Source organism: Bufo bufo, chromosome 1, assembly GCF_905171765.1.
Source record: "Bufo bufo chromosome 1, aBufBuf1.1, whole genome shotgun sequence".
NCBI lineage: Eukaryota > Metazoa > Chordata > Amphibia > Anura > Bufonidae > Bufo > Bufo bufo.
In genome coordinates, this window is record NC_053389.1 from 719647109 (window position 1) to 719664418 (window position 17310).

A 17310-nucleotide genomic window follows, 5' to 3' on the forward strand; every position below is an offset into this window, starting at 1 on the left:
CCATGAGGGCATACAAAAGAGGCAATATTAAAAAGGGTTGTATATTATAATGAAGGCAGTGTAGTAATACACAAACCACTGCAACTACAGTGCAGAAAAGACTAAGAAAGCATGCACAAAATCAACGAAAAATACCGCCCAACGCATTTCGCCGTTGGCTTCGTCAGGGGCACTATTTTTATTCTGTTTTAATAAAATGTATTCTCTAAAAATCGTATTTTTATAGTAAATTTTGGTTGGTGCATTATTTATAGGTCTTCTTTTCCACACTGGCAAAAGCAAAAATATATATACGGTAGATAAAAAATTTCAATAACAAAAAAAATCTTCCTTTTCCATCATCTTTACCATCATCTTTTCAGGAATGAATTATGTGCCTTTTATTATGGCATGAATTATCATTTGAGTTATTACTTTTAGTATTAACAAAATTATATAAATAAATATTATTATAATTATTACTTTTTAACTAATATATTTTTAGTAAAGATTAGTTTTATTTAGTATATTTGTAGAAATATGAAGTTTATTTGTAGAAATAGAGCTACGTTCTCTGTACCCTACACTAGTGATATTCATATGAGTGTCTGATATGAGAAGAGAGCATCACAGCCCTGTATGAAGACGTGAAATTGGTTGTGGCTGGCGCCCACTAGTGGCGAGAGACTTTGCAGCAGCTTGTGGCTGATACTGTGTTGAAATCAGATGCTGAATGATCTAATATTATAATATTTTATAATGTGGGATGTGGTACATTATTACATAAGGTTGTTCCATTCATCCCTTTTATCATCAGCTTGGCCAATATAGTAAATGGAGGGAGGTGTATGTTTTTTACTTGTGTTGTTTTTCCTATACTTCAATAGGGATAAATGATCATGAAACCAATGCATGTAAATCTCCACAAGCATTACTAATATGGTATTACTATACTGATATCATTATGTGAATTACACTCCTAGATTTCCTAGTCTTGTTATTGGAGATGAGCGAAGTTATGGAAAATTCTATTTGGCTGCTTTGCCAAATTTCACAAAGAAATTCGCTTCTTGACGAATGACTTTGTCACGAAGCGCATTTCTTTGCGTGTAGCAGGCACAATGACGGGGAACGGCGATCGCACCGCCCACCATAGTTGAACCCCCTCAGATGCCGCGTTTATCGCTGATCGCGGCATCTGAGGCTACCATTTAGGTCTTTCAGGGGTTAATCAGGGTAAAATAAATAAATAAATACCATATCTATTTGCACGCTAAGAGGTCGTTGCAGCCATCTCGATTATTATCTGTGCTCCATATAGATAAAGGTGACGAACATTTAAAGTAAGAAAATAAAGTTTAAACACATAGTGGGTCATTTATCAACCTGGTTTTACAAAGCAGCTGTCCAAAATGAAAGGAGGAATCTGATTGGTTGCTGTGGACAACTAAGCCAGTTCTACTTTACACCAGTTTGATAAATGACCCCCATAATATTGGGATGCACTGCCAACTTCCAACTCCCACCGATCAAATATTAATGGCCTATGGACAGACCGTCATTCTAGATAAACAGTTAAAGGGGTTCCCGGAAATTAAGAAAATGAAAATACCTAAATATTACTTTATTATAAATTTATTCCCAAATATCTTTCATTAGTTATAATGGCTTGTTTTGTCTGGGGAGCGATCATTAGGAGAAACGTATTTTCATTTTCTTGATTCCTGGAGAACCCCTTTAAAGGGCACCTGTCAGCAGATTTGTACCTATGACACTGGCTGACCTGTTACATGTGCACTTGGCAGCTGAAGGCATCTGTGTTGGTCCCATGTTCGTATGTGCCCGCATTGCTGAGAAAAATTATGTTTTAAAATATGCAAGTGAGCCTCTAAGAGCAACGGGGGCGTTGTCATTACACCTAGAGGCTCTGCTCTCTCTGCAACTGCCGTGCCCCCTGCACTTTGATAACAGGACCAGACATTATGATGTTTTCACTTTCTGGTCCTGTCATTCAAAGTGCAGGGGGCGCGGCAGTTGCAGAGAGGAGCAGGTCCTATAGGAATAATGGCACCCCCCCCCCCCTCCCCATTGCTGCTAGAGGCTTAAAACATCATTTTTCTCAGCAATGCGGGCACATATGAACATTGGACCAACACAGATGTCTTCAGCTGCCAAGTGCACATGTAACAGGTCAGCCAGTGTCATAGGTACAAACCTGCTGACAGATTTTTTTTTTATTTTATGTAACAGTTGTCTTTTTTAGCTATTGTTTTCTTTGTTTCCATATTGAATTTTTTTTATATATTAACTACGTACAAGTGAATAGCCATAATGATCAGATAAATCTGATCATTATCTGACCTACATAAATATTTCCCTTACGCATTATGCACACGACTGTTGTGTGCATCCGTGGCCGTTGTTCCGTGATTTTCTGCGGACCCATTGACTTTCAATGGGTCCGTTGAAAACTCGGAAAATGCACCGTTGTTCATCCGCGGCCGTGATCCGTGTTTCCTGTCCGGCAAAAAAATATGACCTGTCCTATTTTTTTGGCGGACAACGGTTCACAGACCCATTCAAGTCAATGGGTCCCTGAAAAAACACGGATGCACACAAGATTGGCATCTGCATCCGTGGCCGTAGGCTACTTTCACACAGACGGATCGCAGATCCGACAGTATATACTCAGATCCGACAGTGTATTCTAACACAGAGGCGTTCCCATAGTGATGGGGACGCTTCAAGTTAGAATATACTACGAACTGTGTACATAACTGCCTCCTGCTGCCTGGCAGCACCCGATCTCTTACAGGGGGCTGTGATCCGCACAATTAACCCCTCCCTCCCCAGTTTTAAATTCATTGGTGGCCCCCCCTCCCTCCCCTGTATTACTGTACATTCATTGGTGGCCAGTGGGCCCCCCTCCATTCCCCTGTATTACTGTACATTCATTGGTGGCCAGTGGGCCCCCCCTCCCTCCCCTGTATTACTGTACATTCATTGGTGGCCAGTGGGCCCCCCCCTCCCTCCCCTGTATTACTGTACATTCATTGGTGGCCAGTGCGGCTCCCCCTCCTAATTAAAATCCCCCCCCCCCCATCATTGGTGGCAGCGGAGAGTTCGGATCGGAGTCCCAGTTTAATCGCTGGGGCTCCGATCGATAACCATGGCAACCAGGACGCTACTGCAGTCCTGGTTGCCATGGTTACTTAGCAATTTTTAGAAGCATTATACTTACCTGCGATGTCTGTTACCGGCCGGGCGCTCCTCCTACTGGTAAGTGACAGGTCTGTGCTATAAGCAATGCGCCGCACAGACATTTCACTTACCAGTAGGAGGAGCCCCCGGCCGGTCACAGACAGCGAAGGTAAGTATAATGCTTCTAAAATTGCTAAGTAACCATGGCAACCAGGACTGCAGTAGCGTCCTGGTTGCCATGGTTACCGATCGGAGTCCCAGCGATTAAACTGGGACTCCGATCGGAACTCTCCGCTGCCACCAATGATGGGGGGGGGGGGATTTTAATTAGGAGGGGGAGGGAGGGGGGCCCACTGGCCACCAATGAATGTACAGTAATACAGGGGAGGGAGGGGGGCCCAATGGCCACCAATGAATGTACAGTAATACAGGGAAGGGAGGGGGGCCGCACTGGCCACCAATGAATGTACAGTAATACAGGGGAGGGAGGGGGGCCCACTGGCCACCAATGAATGTACAGTAATACAGGGAAGGAAGGGGGGGCCGCACTGGCCACCAATGAATGTACAGTAATACAGGGAAGGAAGGGGGGGCCGCACTGGCCACCAATGAATTTAAAACTGGGGAGGGAGGAGGGTGTGCCCCCTCCTGCCTGGCAGCACCTGATCTCTTACAGGGGGCTATGATACGCACAATTAACCCCTCAGGTGCGGCACCTGAGGGGTTAATTGTGCGGATCACAGCCCCCTGTAAGAGATCGGGTGCTGCCAGGCAGCGGGGGGCAGTCATGTACACAGTTCGTAGTATATTCTAACTTAAAGCGTCCCCATCACTATGGGAACGCCTCTGTGTTAGAATATACTGTCGGATCTCAGTTTTCACGATCTAACTCAAATCCGATGGTATATTCTAACATAGAGGCGTTCCCATGGTGATGGGGACGCTTCAAGTTAAAATATACCATCGGATTTGAGAAAACTCTGATCCGATGGTATATTAGGGACTCCTGACTTTACATTGAAAGTCAATGGGGACGGATCCGTTTGCAATTGCACCATATTGTGTCAACGTAAAACGGATCCATCCCCATTGACTTGCATTGTAAGTCAGGACGGATCCGTTTGGCTCTGCACGGCTAGGCGGACACCAAAACGACTTTTTCCTTCATGTCTGTGGATCCTCCAAAAATCAAGGAAGACCCACGGAAGAAAAAACGGACACGGATCATGCACCTACGGACCCCGTTTTTGCGGAACGCAAAAAAAAAACGGTCGTGTGCATGAGGCCTTAATCTGATAACTGTGACCTTAAAAAGGAGCGTACCTGAGTTTAAAAAAAATTGCATAATTGCTATGCTTCTTTCTGTAATCATAACTGTGAAGGCACAGTTATGTTTGCGCTTCCCTAAAGTCTCTCTCAGCCATATTATTCCCCGTTTCAGCTGCATAGCTAGATGCATTTCTCTAACAAACAGTGAGTGTCTCCCTTCTGTGGAAGTCTTCTGTACTGCTGTGACATCCTTTCCCTTACTTCCCACTATGTTTGTTTTCAGTTCCAGAGCTCACAGAACAGATAAGGAGCGGGAGATCACACTTACAGACACACAGGAGGCTCCTGTGATGTTCAGAAGCAGTATAGAAGCAGTTCTTTTATCAGGCTCAGGAGTTCCGCTAGCTCTGAAACGCCCCACGCCCTCTCAGCCGTGTTCTGTGTCTCTGTTCCCAGGAACGGATCTTACCTGACAACAGGCAGTGGACTGAAAATTAGGTGGAAGTGAGACCCCTAGTGGCCATGACTTTAAAAAAAAGCTGTAAAGGGGTTCTGCATTTTGTTTAAACTGATGATCTATCCTCTGGACGCTCGCCAATCAGCTGTTTGAGAAGGCAGCGGCGCTCCAGCAGCGCCGCGGCCTTCTCACGGTTTACCGCATGCCCAGTGACGTCACGACTAGTATCACTGGCCTGGGTGGGGCTAAGCTCCATTCAAGTGAACAGAGCTTAGCCCCGCCCAGGCCAGTGATACTAGTCGTGATGTCACTGGCCAGCGGTAAACAGTGAGAAGGCCGTGGCGCTGCTGGAGCGCCGCTGCCTTTCAAACAGCTGATCGGCGGGGGTCCCGGGTGTCGGACCCCTGCCGATCAGATGCTGAAGATCTATCCAGAGGATAGATCTTCAGTTTAAACAAAGTGCAGAACCCTTTTAAGGTGGATGCAGGCAGATTTATTAAATGAAGTGATTTAGAAATTTAGTTACACCATCTAATTGCACCATTCTCTAGTAAATTAAATTGTGTGGAAGTACAGTGACTCTTTAAGGAAAAAGACGGATAATGAACCAATCTTTTTCGTCACAGAACCATCACATGTGCCTTTCCACTCTACTCAAGTACAGTCCAAAGACCTTGCACCGTATTCGGAACTTGACGCAAGGGCGGGAGACCTACATTGTTGGAAGAGTCCCCCATACTGATGATTTGGCCGTGGCAGAAATGCTTGGTGTCCCTATCCTAGGCACTGAGCCCAAAGTGACACACCTCTATAGCACCAAGTCTGGAAGTAAGCGCATCTTTGCAAGTGCCAACATCCCCACTCCGCCAGGAGAATATGACATCTATAACCAAGAACAGGTTAGATACGTTGTCGATTGAACTGCTCAACCAATTATCATTCGCTGTAAATGACCCTGATATTCCTGGAAATGTTGTATATTCTTATCTGTGGTTCTAAAGCTGGCCATAAACATAGGCTGCAGCGAAAGATCAGGCTGCTAGAGTTCAGCATGCTTGATCGTTTTGTTCTCTGGGGACAAAAGCTGCCACCAGAGGCTGCAACGTACTCCCTATTTAGAACATATGCATTCTCATTATGTGTGTTGATCCAGAGGAAGGCAAAAATAAACCCCTGTGAGATACTCGTCAGTTGTCACCATGTGACAGGATAAATATTCTTTCATGGTTCAAATCCTTTGAAACTTACTTCAAATGTTAAAGTGTACCTGTAGTTTTAACAAACTTTTGAAACGTTTTGATTGGTGGTGGTCCGAGTGCTGAGGCCCTCACCAATAAGCGCTCACTTAGAGTGCTGCCTCTCCTCACTGCAGGAGATGGGCTCTGTGGACTTTCTATGGAGCCTGCCTTCAGCAGTGAGGACAGACAGCCATCTGTGTGAGCCCTTCTATCTCCTCTTTCTAGTGATCAGTGGAGGTCTCAGCACTCAATCCCCCACCAATCAAAACATATGATAATAAAGAAGCACTCCCATCATTATTTTTATTTATCTAAACCTAAAGATATCTCTACAAGTATGTCAAAACTGTTCTTACTGCTGCTTCATGCTTTCTGGATTTACTGTACTGGTCTGCCATCTTTATCTGACTTTTCTCTATTATATTCATTAAAAATGGCTTCTGCTTTATCAAAATACCTTCCCATGTTGCTGCAATGTGACCTACTGAGGATACTGAGGGGAGAGTGTAAAGAAGGGTGGGCATTTCCTCCATAAGGTTGTTTCCACCCACTGGTCCTCCTCTTGGCAGTCTGACAGGACCTTATAATGTCACTTGGTCATGTGACCCCCTGTTTCAGACTTGAAAACACCACATCAAAGCACCTATTGGATGAAATTATGTTTCATCCTATAGAATAGCTAACATAGATCTATGCATTTTCTGGTTGTTTCATTTTTGGGCTAAGTGTAACCCATGTGACTTGATCTGATCACGTGACCGCGTGATGTCAGAAGGTCCTTTCAGCTTAGTGATTCTAAACATTCTATGATGGTGCGGAGGAGGAGGAGGAGGCGGGGGAGGAGGAGGAGGCGGGGGAGGAGGAGGAGGTGGGGGAGGAGGAGGAGCAGGAGGCTGTAGTGGGAGGAGGCGGGGGCTGTAGTGGGAGGAGGAGGAGGAAAAGGCGGGGGAGGAGGAGGAGGGGGGGCTGTAGTGGGAGGAATGAAGAGCTGCTGAGGGCGGAGATACAGCAGATGACAATCTTCCTTCAGACTCTGCTTGTAGTTTCCTTCTGCACAGGAAGGGCTTCCTGAAGAACACATAAGTATAAGGCCAGAAGGGTTAGTTTTTAGTCTTTAAAAATGAAGATTTGAATTTCTAGATAATCTAAGGGTCACATTTATTAAGACTGGCGTTTTAGCCCTATAGCTGGTGGTGATTGAGAAAAAACCAGCACCGCCATATTCCAAACTGGTCACTTTATTTGTAGAAAAAAAATAAACACTCAAGCAGTAAAAAACATCACCTTCTTGACGAGTTTCGGGCACCCAGGCCTTTGTCAAAAGAATGGTATGATATTGAACATACAAAAGTTAAAATACACGTTTAGAAAATGGATCCACCTATCAGGAGAAAAGTTTCATTAAGGCCTAGTTCACACGAACGTGTGTGATCCGTGGCCGTATTGCGGGCCACAGATCACCGGCCGCAATACACAGCCACAGTTCCGTGTGCATTCCGCATCACGGATGCGGACCCATTCACTTCAATGGGTCCGCAAATCCGAAATCGCGGAACGGCCGCACGCAACGGGACCCCTCGGAAGCACTACGGAGTGCTTCCGTGGGGTTACGTCCCGTACTTCCGTTCCGGAAAAAGATAGAACATGTCCTATCTTTTAGCGGAACGAGCGGATCGCGGACCCATTAAAGTGAATGGGTCCGCGATCCGATGCGGCTGCCCTACGGCCGGCGATCGTGCATTGCAGGCCGCAGCACGGGTCACACGCGTCCGTGTGAACTCGGCCTAACCGATAGGAGGCAATCTAATGTTGAATCAGCCTCAGGGTAACAACCACCTGTGAATGGAATACACTTCAGTAATAGAGCGCTGTTCAGACACGCTCGAGAGGCTTTTGCAATACAATCGAAAAAACACACTAAAAACAAAAGTAATAGATTAATATACAGAAAATCCCTGATGTTAATAGTGATATATATCGTCCTGTCTCCTATTTGAACCTGTTGGGAATCTGGTTTCATCGCACCTAATATGGTATGGTAGATTTATAGATGACCTCCTCATTATTTGGGAAGGCCGTCAGGAGGACATCATTGCTTTCGGAACATTTATCAACAACAATGACTGTAATTTAAGTTCCATTTTAAAATTTTGACACAATGAGTATACTTTTTTGGGATCTGTTGCTCACTGCATGCCATCAGGACATTGTCTCTGCCACTTATATTAAACCTACTGCGGGCAATTCTTTATTGCCTGCGACATCATGTCATCCATTACACATCATTACAAATATTCCAAGGGGCGAGTTTATAAGGTCTAGACGTAACTGCTCAGATGATGCGACTTTTCAAAGTGAATGTCAGAGAATTTCTAGCCGTTTTTTGGGCTAGGAAATATCGCACCTAGTCTTTGGAACGAGGCATCAAATATGCCTCTGATACCAGGAGAAAAGATGTGCTACCTCCATTTTCTAGGAGTACGCATGAGAACCAGTCCAAAAAGAAGGGCATTGTTTTAGTACAAACAGGTTACCAATATCATAAATAAATAGATTCCTATTTTGTACCAAGGTAAGGTTTTTTTCGGATATTTTTTTTAAATGTGTTGCAAAAAGAGCTCGTACGGTCGGCTCTATACTATCCCCCAGCTTGTTTCTTTTTGAAAAACCATCATGTACTTGGCTGGAAACAAAAGGCTTTTATAGGTGAGGACATGAGATCTGTCGCTGTTGCAACTTTGATACGACAACAAAGACCGTTACATCATACAAAACCAATATTACCTTTAAAATGTCACCCTATATTAATTGCAACACTAAGTAGGTTGTGTGTCTCATCTGCTGCACTTCTTGTAGATTGCAGTACGTGGGATGCACTACTAATACATTAAAAACAAGGATCCGTAAAGATTTATCCGATGAATGCACTGAACGCCTCTGCAGTTTCCAGACACTTCCGTGATGTCCACAGGGGTGATTTATCTTTCTTCACCTTCTGTGGAATTGAAAGGGTATTTAAACCATACAGAGGGGGCGATCATAAGAAAAAACTACCGGTGAAACTCGAAAAATGTGAATATCGTGCAAAAGTCCGGTTATTTCAGTAAGGCCTCATGCACACGACCGTTGTTTGGGTCTGCACCCGTTTTGGCGGCTTGGATGCGGACCCATTCACTTCAGTGAGGGCCGCAAAAGATGCGGACAGCACATGGAGTGACTCCGTTCCGCGGCCCCGCTAAAAAAATATAACATGTCCTATTCTTGTCCGCGCTTTGCGGACAAGAATAGGCATTTATATTGCCGGCGACCAGTTCCGTTCTGCAAATTGCGGAAGGCAACACGGGGGCGGCTTCTGTTATTTTGTGGATCCGTGTTTTGCAGACCGCAAAAAACGGCACGGTCGTGTGCATGAGGCCTAATGCAAATGAAAAGGAATTGCATTAATGCAGCTTAAAATTAGATTTTTGTGAAAAGGTTCATTATTCTAGGCTCAAAGTGTCACACTCTAGTCAGCTAATTAATCCGTACCCCCTGAGCAAAGGGGACCTGAGATTGTGCCTTTGACTGTAAGCCATAATCATCCAAATTATAACAAATAAAGGCTCGAAATATCTCGCTTTGCATGTAATGAGTTTCACCTTTTAAGTTGCATTACTGAAATAAATGAACTTTGCACGATATTCTAATTTTTCGAGTTTCCCCTGTACTAGCAAGGGAAACTTTCTGGATTTTTATGCTTGCAACCAGATTCCCAACAGGTTCAAATAGGAGACAGGACGATATATATCACTATTAACATCAGGGATTTTCTGTATATTAATCTATTGCTTTTGTTTTTAGTGTGTTTTTTCGATTGTATTGCAAAAGCCTCTCGAGCGTGTCTGAACAGTGCTCTATTTGCTTGATTTGAAGACTTACTGAAGTGTATTCCATTCAGGCCTCATGCACACGACCGTTTTTTTTTGCGGTCCGCAAAACGAATTTCCGTTGTTCTGTGATCTGTGACCGTTTTTTCTTCCGTGTGTCTTCCTTGATTTTTGGAGGATCCACGGACATGAAAAGTGAAAAAAAAAGTCAAGTTTGCATTCAAAATGATAGGAAAAACGGACACGGATCACAGACGCGGATGACTATCTTGTGTGCATCCGTGATTTTTCACGGACCCATTGACTTGAATGGGTCCGTGAACCGTTGTCCGTGAAAAAAATAGGACAGGTCATATTTTTTTCACGGACTGGAAAAACGGATCACGGACGCGGAAGCCAAACGGTGCATTTTCCGATTTTTCCACGGACCCATTGAAAGTCAATGGGTCCGCGAAAAAAAAACGGAGCAAGGAACAATGGCCGCGGATGCACACAACGGTCGTGTGCATGAGGCCTCACAGGTGGTTGTTACCCTGAGGCTGATTGCCTTCTATCTGTTAGGCCTCATGCACACGACAGTGTTTTTTCACTGTCAGTGATTTGGCTTCAGTGGTCAGTGTCCGATTTTGCTTCAGTTGTGTTTCCTTGTGTCTTCCTTTTTTTTTGTCTGACAGGGGGAAAAAAAGGAAGGTTAATGAAAAGTGTAATTTTATTGCAACAAGGTCTTGTAGAAAAAGCGGACACGGATGACATACCAGTTGTGCATCCGTTTTTTTTTACGGACCCATTGACTTGAATGGGTCCGTCCTCCGTTTTCCACTGACAAGAATAGGACAGGTTATATTTTTTTGACGGACTGGAATCACGGATCACGGACGCAGAGAAAAAACGGAGGACTATCAGTTTTTTTTCACAGCTCCATAGAAATGAATGGGACCTCCGCTAAACTGTGAAAAATGACGGAACGGACGCGGATGCACACAACGGTCGTGTGCATGAGGCCTTAGGCCTCATGCACACGACAGTATTTTTTCACGGTCCGCAAAACGGGGTTCCGTTTTTCCGTTATCCGTGACCGTTTTTTCGTCCGTGGGTCTTCCTTGATTTTTGGAGGATCCACGGACATGAAAAAAAAAGTCGGATCCGTCCCCCATTGACTTTCAATGTAAAGTCAGGAGTTAATATACCATAGGATCAGAGTTTTCTCCAATCCGATGGTATATTTTAACTTGAAGCGTCCCCATCACCATGGGAACGCCTCTATGTTAGAATATACCATCGGATTTGAGTTAGATCGTGAAACTCAGATCCGACAGTATATTCTAACACAGAGGCGTTCCCATGGTGATGGGGACGCTTCAAGTTAGAATATACTGAGAACTGTATACATGACTGCCCCCTGCTGCCTGGCAGCACCCGATCTCTTACGGGGGCTGTGATCCGCACAATTAACCCCTCAGGTGCTGCACCTGAAGGGGTTAATTGTGCATATCATAGCCCCCTATAGTAGATCAGGGGCTGCCAGGCAGCAGGGGGCAGACCCCCTCCCTCCCCAGTTTTAATTTCATTGGTGGCCAGTGCGGCCCCCTCCCTCCCTCTATTGTATTATTTTCATTGGTGGCACAGTGTGTGGCCCCCCCCTCCCTCCCTCTATTGTATTATTTTCATTGGTGGCACAGTGTGTGGCCCCCCCCTCCCTCCCTCTATTGTATTATCATTGGTGGCCAGTGTGCGCCCCCTCTATTGTATTAATATCATTGGTGGCCAGATGGCATCTGTGAAAAGCTGGTCAGTGGTTCATCTGTGAAAATGTCTGTGTAGATTATGTGTTTGGTCCGCGTGTCCGTTTTTTGCCCTTGCGCGTCATCTGTATTCTACAGGCACTGCTCGGCTGAAAATAAATTTCCAGTGCATATCCTAGCAATGATCCCTGAAAACCACAGATCAAACATGATGGCATCTGTGTTGTGTCCATGGTTTTCATGGACCCATAGACAATAATGTGCATGAGAGATCCATAATTACAGAAGAAAATAGGGCGTGCTTGCGTTGTGTCATTGCGGACCCAATGGATGCGTGACTGGTCCGTGGTTCACTGATGTGTGACAGAGGACTTATATGTGGATTTGTGGTGGATTTTACTGCATACCTTTAAAATCCCATTCACTGTGCTGGTAATGTAAAATGCTGCATATTTCCGTGTCCGCTCTGCTCAGACATGTATTCCCCATGAAATGACAATTCGGGAGCATGTTTTCAGATAACTCTATGTTGTGTTGTTATTCCTACTAGAAATGTATTATTTGACAACTGGGTGTTAGCATTCCCCTTGTCCAAATGTCTACACCCTCCGACTGAAAACACCCAGCTGTCAATTTATTCAGAAGAAATAACAGGGGGTATAATATATATATAAAATTTTTATTTTTCCATTTGTTAGGGTACTTTCACACTAGCGTTTTTCTTTTCCGGTATTGAGTTCCGTCCTAGGGGCTCAATACTGGGGAAAAACTGATCAGTTTTATCCCCATGCATTCTGAATGGAGAGCAATCGGTTCAGGATGCATCAGGATGTCTTCAGTGCAGTCACTGTATGGTTGCATGCAATGCATTTGTGAGACGGATCGCCATCCGGATCCGTCTACAATTGGTATCCGTTTGCATACAGATTACCAGATCCACCAGGCAGTTCCGGCGACAGAACTGCCTGCCGGAATCCAGCAACGCAAGTGGGAAAGTAGCCTTAGTTGTTTTAATCATTAGTTTAGTTTAAACATTTTTTGATCTAAAAGGGATCCACATGCCAGTTTAGAAACCTTAGAAATCCATCTTGCATTACTTATCTGGTACAGCCTTTATTTCAGCATGATGGTTACCTGGAAAAAAAATAATCTTGAACTTTAGCATCATGAACTAATCTGAATAATGCCTCCTACAGAGGTAGCAGAACTGAGTGTGTCCGATGGTAATGAGCTAAGGCTCTGTTCACATCTCGTTAATGGTCTCTGTTTGATGTATACCTTCTTTGCTGACCTGTGACAGCTACCATACAGTGGTATCCATCACCCATTGACTCCGATGTTCTGCACAGTACTGTTTTCTTTGCTGGATATGGTTGTATAGAACAGCGTAGTCTACTACACTATTCTATACCCTTTTGTTTTAGCGATCTATCATTGTATACTTGCCCACCATAGGCAAAAAGAAGACTGTTTTGGATGCTCTGTATGCTGGGGTCTTATCCAGCATACACTCTAACTGGTGTGTGAACATAGACTTCATTTGGCACTTGGCACACAGTTTGCACCAGAAAAGTGCCTTTAAAAAGTCGCCAGCTTTGTATTTATAAATGCAACTTTTTTTTTCCAAAAGCTGCAAGTTCCTTTTTTTTTTCCGCTGCCCTCGCCACTGTTCCGAAAGGGCATGGGAAAGGGGTGTGCACCTCATCATAAATTAAGCACAACCTCTGGCGGAGCGTGGGGATATGAAGACAAGCGCAGAAAGCCTCGGTCTTGATAAAACTCCCCCATAGTATTAGGATGCGTTACCTCTAGTATTACCTAGGACTACAGGTAAACCCAATGCATTATGTAACCACTAAACCTATTTATGTCGTGCACATTTCTTCTTCTTAATTTTCCACCTCTTTGTATTGTCTTTGCTGTTTTACGTCATTCAGCATGTCTGTCTTTTTACCAAATTCACAGTTCTTCAGTTCTCTGAGCCAACTTATAGTCGATAATCTGCTGGTGACCCGCTGGTTATTCAAAGTGGACCATGAATTTGGCAGCAACGGGACCGCTTTTTGTGACATCGCTGCCCACCTTCCATGTTATGCCTGGGCAGTGAAAGAGCGTCAGCAGTACAAGGGTGAAACCTGGAAGCAGAAGTGGGTACAGGTGAGTCCATATTCCAGGTAATGTTACCCAAGTTCATCACAGATGGGGTTAACAGACCCCTGTTGTCAGTAACAGCAGCTTCAAAGCCTCGGGATCCTGCACACCGGCAATGCTTTAATGTCCTGTTATTCCCCGACCTGTTCTCTTCCTTAATGAGGACAATGTAGGAGTGTCGTCGGCAGCGGCACAGCCGGTGAACGCTGGCAGGTTATTAAAACATTACAGCATCTTGATGAAAGACTTTCCTGCAGGCTGAAAACGACAGAACAAGACTCCATTCCACTGCGATGATTAGAAATGAGTGTATGTCTCTGAGCGCTAAATTATGTTAATAGTTACAAATTGAGGTATTTGCATAACAGTTTATGATACATAATGACAAGTTCCCCTTTCTCTGTGTGTCACATCACCCAGACCTGTGCCTGCCATAGAGGGATGAAGCAGATTGAGAAGCTGGTATTATCATCTCAGTCTGGCTGTGGCATCCTGAATGCTACATGGTCACTACTGACCACGGCCTCTGAAATGGTCACATTTCATTTTTGATATCTAGTCCCCTTCCTAGTAATCTTCACAAATACATGTTTACATTTACATCTTACATTTTCTTTGTTTGTACAATGAGAACAATGGACTCTATAGAGTCCACAAGACCTCTGTAGATTACAAAAATGGACTCTGTGGACTCCACAAGACCTCTAAAGAGGAGGAAAATGGACTGTGGACTCCACAAGACCTCTGTAGATTACAAAAATGGACTCTGTGGACTCCACAAGACCTCTAAAGAGGAGGAAAATGGACTGTGGACTCCACAAGACCTCTGTAGATTACAAAAATGGACTCTGTGGACTCCACAAGACCTCTAAAGAGGAAGAAAATGGGCTCTATGGACTCCACAAGACCTCTAAAGATGAATACAATGGACTCTGTGGATATCACAAGACCTCTGAAGATGAGGAAAATGGACTCATGGATCATTAAAAAACTCAGAAAATCCTTGCAATAGCCTAAAATAAATAAATCCTCTCATACTTCTCTCTTTTTCCAACATTGTTCCCAGTTACACCGGTCTAGTCCTCCTGCCTCTACTTATTTACAAACTGCAGCGGGGAGGCACTGGCATACAGCACATGACTCGCTGCAGCCAATCACGGTCCTCTGCGGTCTGCCACTGAGGACAGTGAATGGCTGCAGCAGTCATGTGCCATATACCTGTATATCACTGTGCATGTCATCAACATGCCACACCATTGAGGACTGTGATTGGCTGCAGCACGTCCCTACTGCACTTTGTAAACAAAGGGGCAGGGGGAACGGACCAACAAAGCAGACACAGACACTGGAGAAGGGGATGAATATAACATCATTTTTTATTTTAGGCTGATGCAGAGCATTTTTAATCTCAAACAACTTCTTTAAGTCCTGTAAGTTGTGAAGTGGGGTCTCCATGAATCATACTTGTCTTTATATGCACCACTGGCATAGTGTCACGGCTGAGGATGGGGGAAACCCTCAGCCGTGTGCCGGAGGATGATGGTCGCTGCTTGACCAGGACGAACAGGATTAGGGAGCAGGTCACCTCCTAACAGCGTCCCTAACCTGACCCTAACTCCTACCTGCATGGGCCGACCTTGAAGGTAGGAGGACCCATGCGCAGGAACCTCGGATCCCTACTCGCCCTCCGCCGGTCCCTAGGCTAGGAGTCAGAGTAAGACATACTGTTCCTTCTGGATACGGAGGAACAGGAGTCTAACTGGCCAAGCTGCAAGGAAGGGAGAACAAGTGCAACCTGTGGCAGTGGCAGGTACTTGCCACAAACATCACACTGACCTGCCACAGACAACCAAGCCTGGAACCCATGTGGGTGTACTGCCCACAGACAGCAGGACTCAGCACACAAACATACAACACACGGGAACCCAGGACCACAGGTGCAATAAAACAACATAAAGCAAACACATCTTCAGACACCAAAGGACATATATAAACTTATGACCAGAAGGTTGGCCCCCACTGGCAGTTGGTAAGTAACCAGGAGGATGTCTACAGCCAGCATGGCTGAAACACCCTCTCTGGCTACTGCCTACAACTGAGGCTTTATAGGGCCAAGAGGCCACACCCAACAGTCAGACACACCCCGTGACTCAGACACACAGAAAGGGAGTTAACCCTTCCAATACCACAGAAAGGAAAACATAACTTAAAGGGGAAGTGTCAAAACTACAAACACACTGTGGCTGTTGCCGCAGGCAACGACATGGGTGGCAAGCGTGTCCTGGGAGTCAGCCCGAAGGCCGGGACACTGCCACCACATGTACACATACAACCAAACGTTGCCACGGGCAACCACAGTGAAGGGAAGATGTCAGTGCACACCACACACAAAACAGAGTGCACACAGACATACAAAAGTGCAATCAACACACACACCTAACAAAAAGGTTGCTAGGTGTGACCGCATGCCAGGGCAGCAAGCTGCCTAGCGACGCTCAGGCTGCTCTGCTGCTAAAAACACTGGTTGCCCGCGGCAACCACAAGTGAGGCCACAGACAAGCGGCCCTCACCCGTGGTTGAACGCCCATACAAAACCGCAGGCAACCGCATGCGGTAAAGGAGTCACGGTCATGGGCATGGCCGTGACACTCCCACCCCTCAAAGCCCCCCCACCAAAAAAAAAAAACGTGAGGGACTCACACAAGGGGATGGGAGAAGGGGACGTCCACTCTCAGACACGGTTCCCAAAAAGTCGCTGTCAGCTGCATCCTCTCCCAGCACACAACACAGCCAGTCCGACGAGGCCTGCAGCCCGCACCAGCGACACAGGGGAGAGAACCACCGAGAGATGGACGAGGGCACTCTCCACTCACGTCCCCACTCCAGTCGCTGCCAGCAGACACTCCTAACCAGCATACAGCCGGACCACTTACGGAGTGCTGCCAGCAGACGACCAGAGATGGGAACATGGAGAGGGACGAGGGATCCCCAACACGGACACGGAAGGTAAGGTGGCGGGGAATAAGCCACCAACCGTGCCGTTAACGGAGAACCCCCAGGAACGCTCTCCCTCCGGAGAATGCGCATGCAGGCCGCAAGGGGATGGCACTGCATGCTGCACCCTCTTTCGAAGGTATGCATACCGCATACCAAACAAACACCACGTGTAACTAAAATCAGGGGGAACGCCAAATGAGGCAACGATGATGGCGGGGAAACGCCACTCACCGCGCCGTCAGAGGCGAAACCCCCAGAACGCTCTCCCTCCGGAGAGCGCGCATGTACCCCTTCAGCAGACGGCGGTACATGCTTCACCCTCTTTCGAGGGAATGCATACTCCCACCCCTCAAAGCCCCTCCCAACAAAAAAGGGGAAGGTTGGTGAGGCTTAGAAAACAATGGGAGGGG

The 17310-nt window shown here is 45.7% G+C and overlaps 1 protein-coding gene across 1 annotated transcript in view; it reads left to right on the top strand.

Annotated features, from left to right (window-relative positions):
- Window positions 1–17310, top strand: part of IQCH (IQ motif containing H) — a 141165-nt gene that overhangs the window by 73421 nt on the left and 50434 nt on the right. The window contains exons 13-14 of the mRNA XM_040414305.1: window positions 5533–5805; window positions 13718–13909. Of these exons, the coding sequence (XP_040270239.1) occupies window positions 5533–5805; window positions 13718–13909 (465 nt within the window). The remainder of the gene's footprint in view (window positions 1–5532; window positions 5806–13717; window positions 13910–17310) is intronic.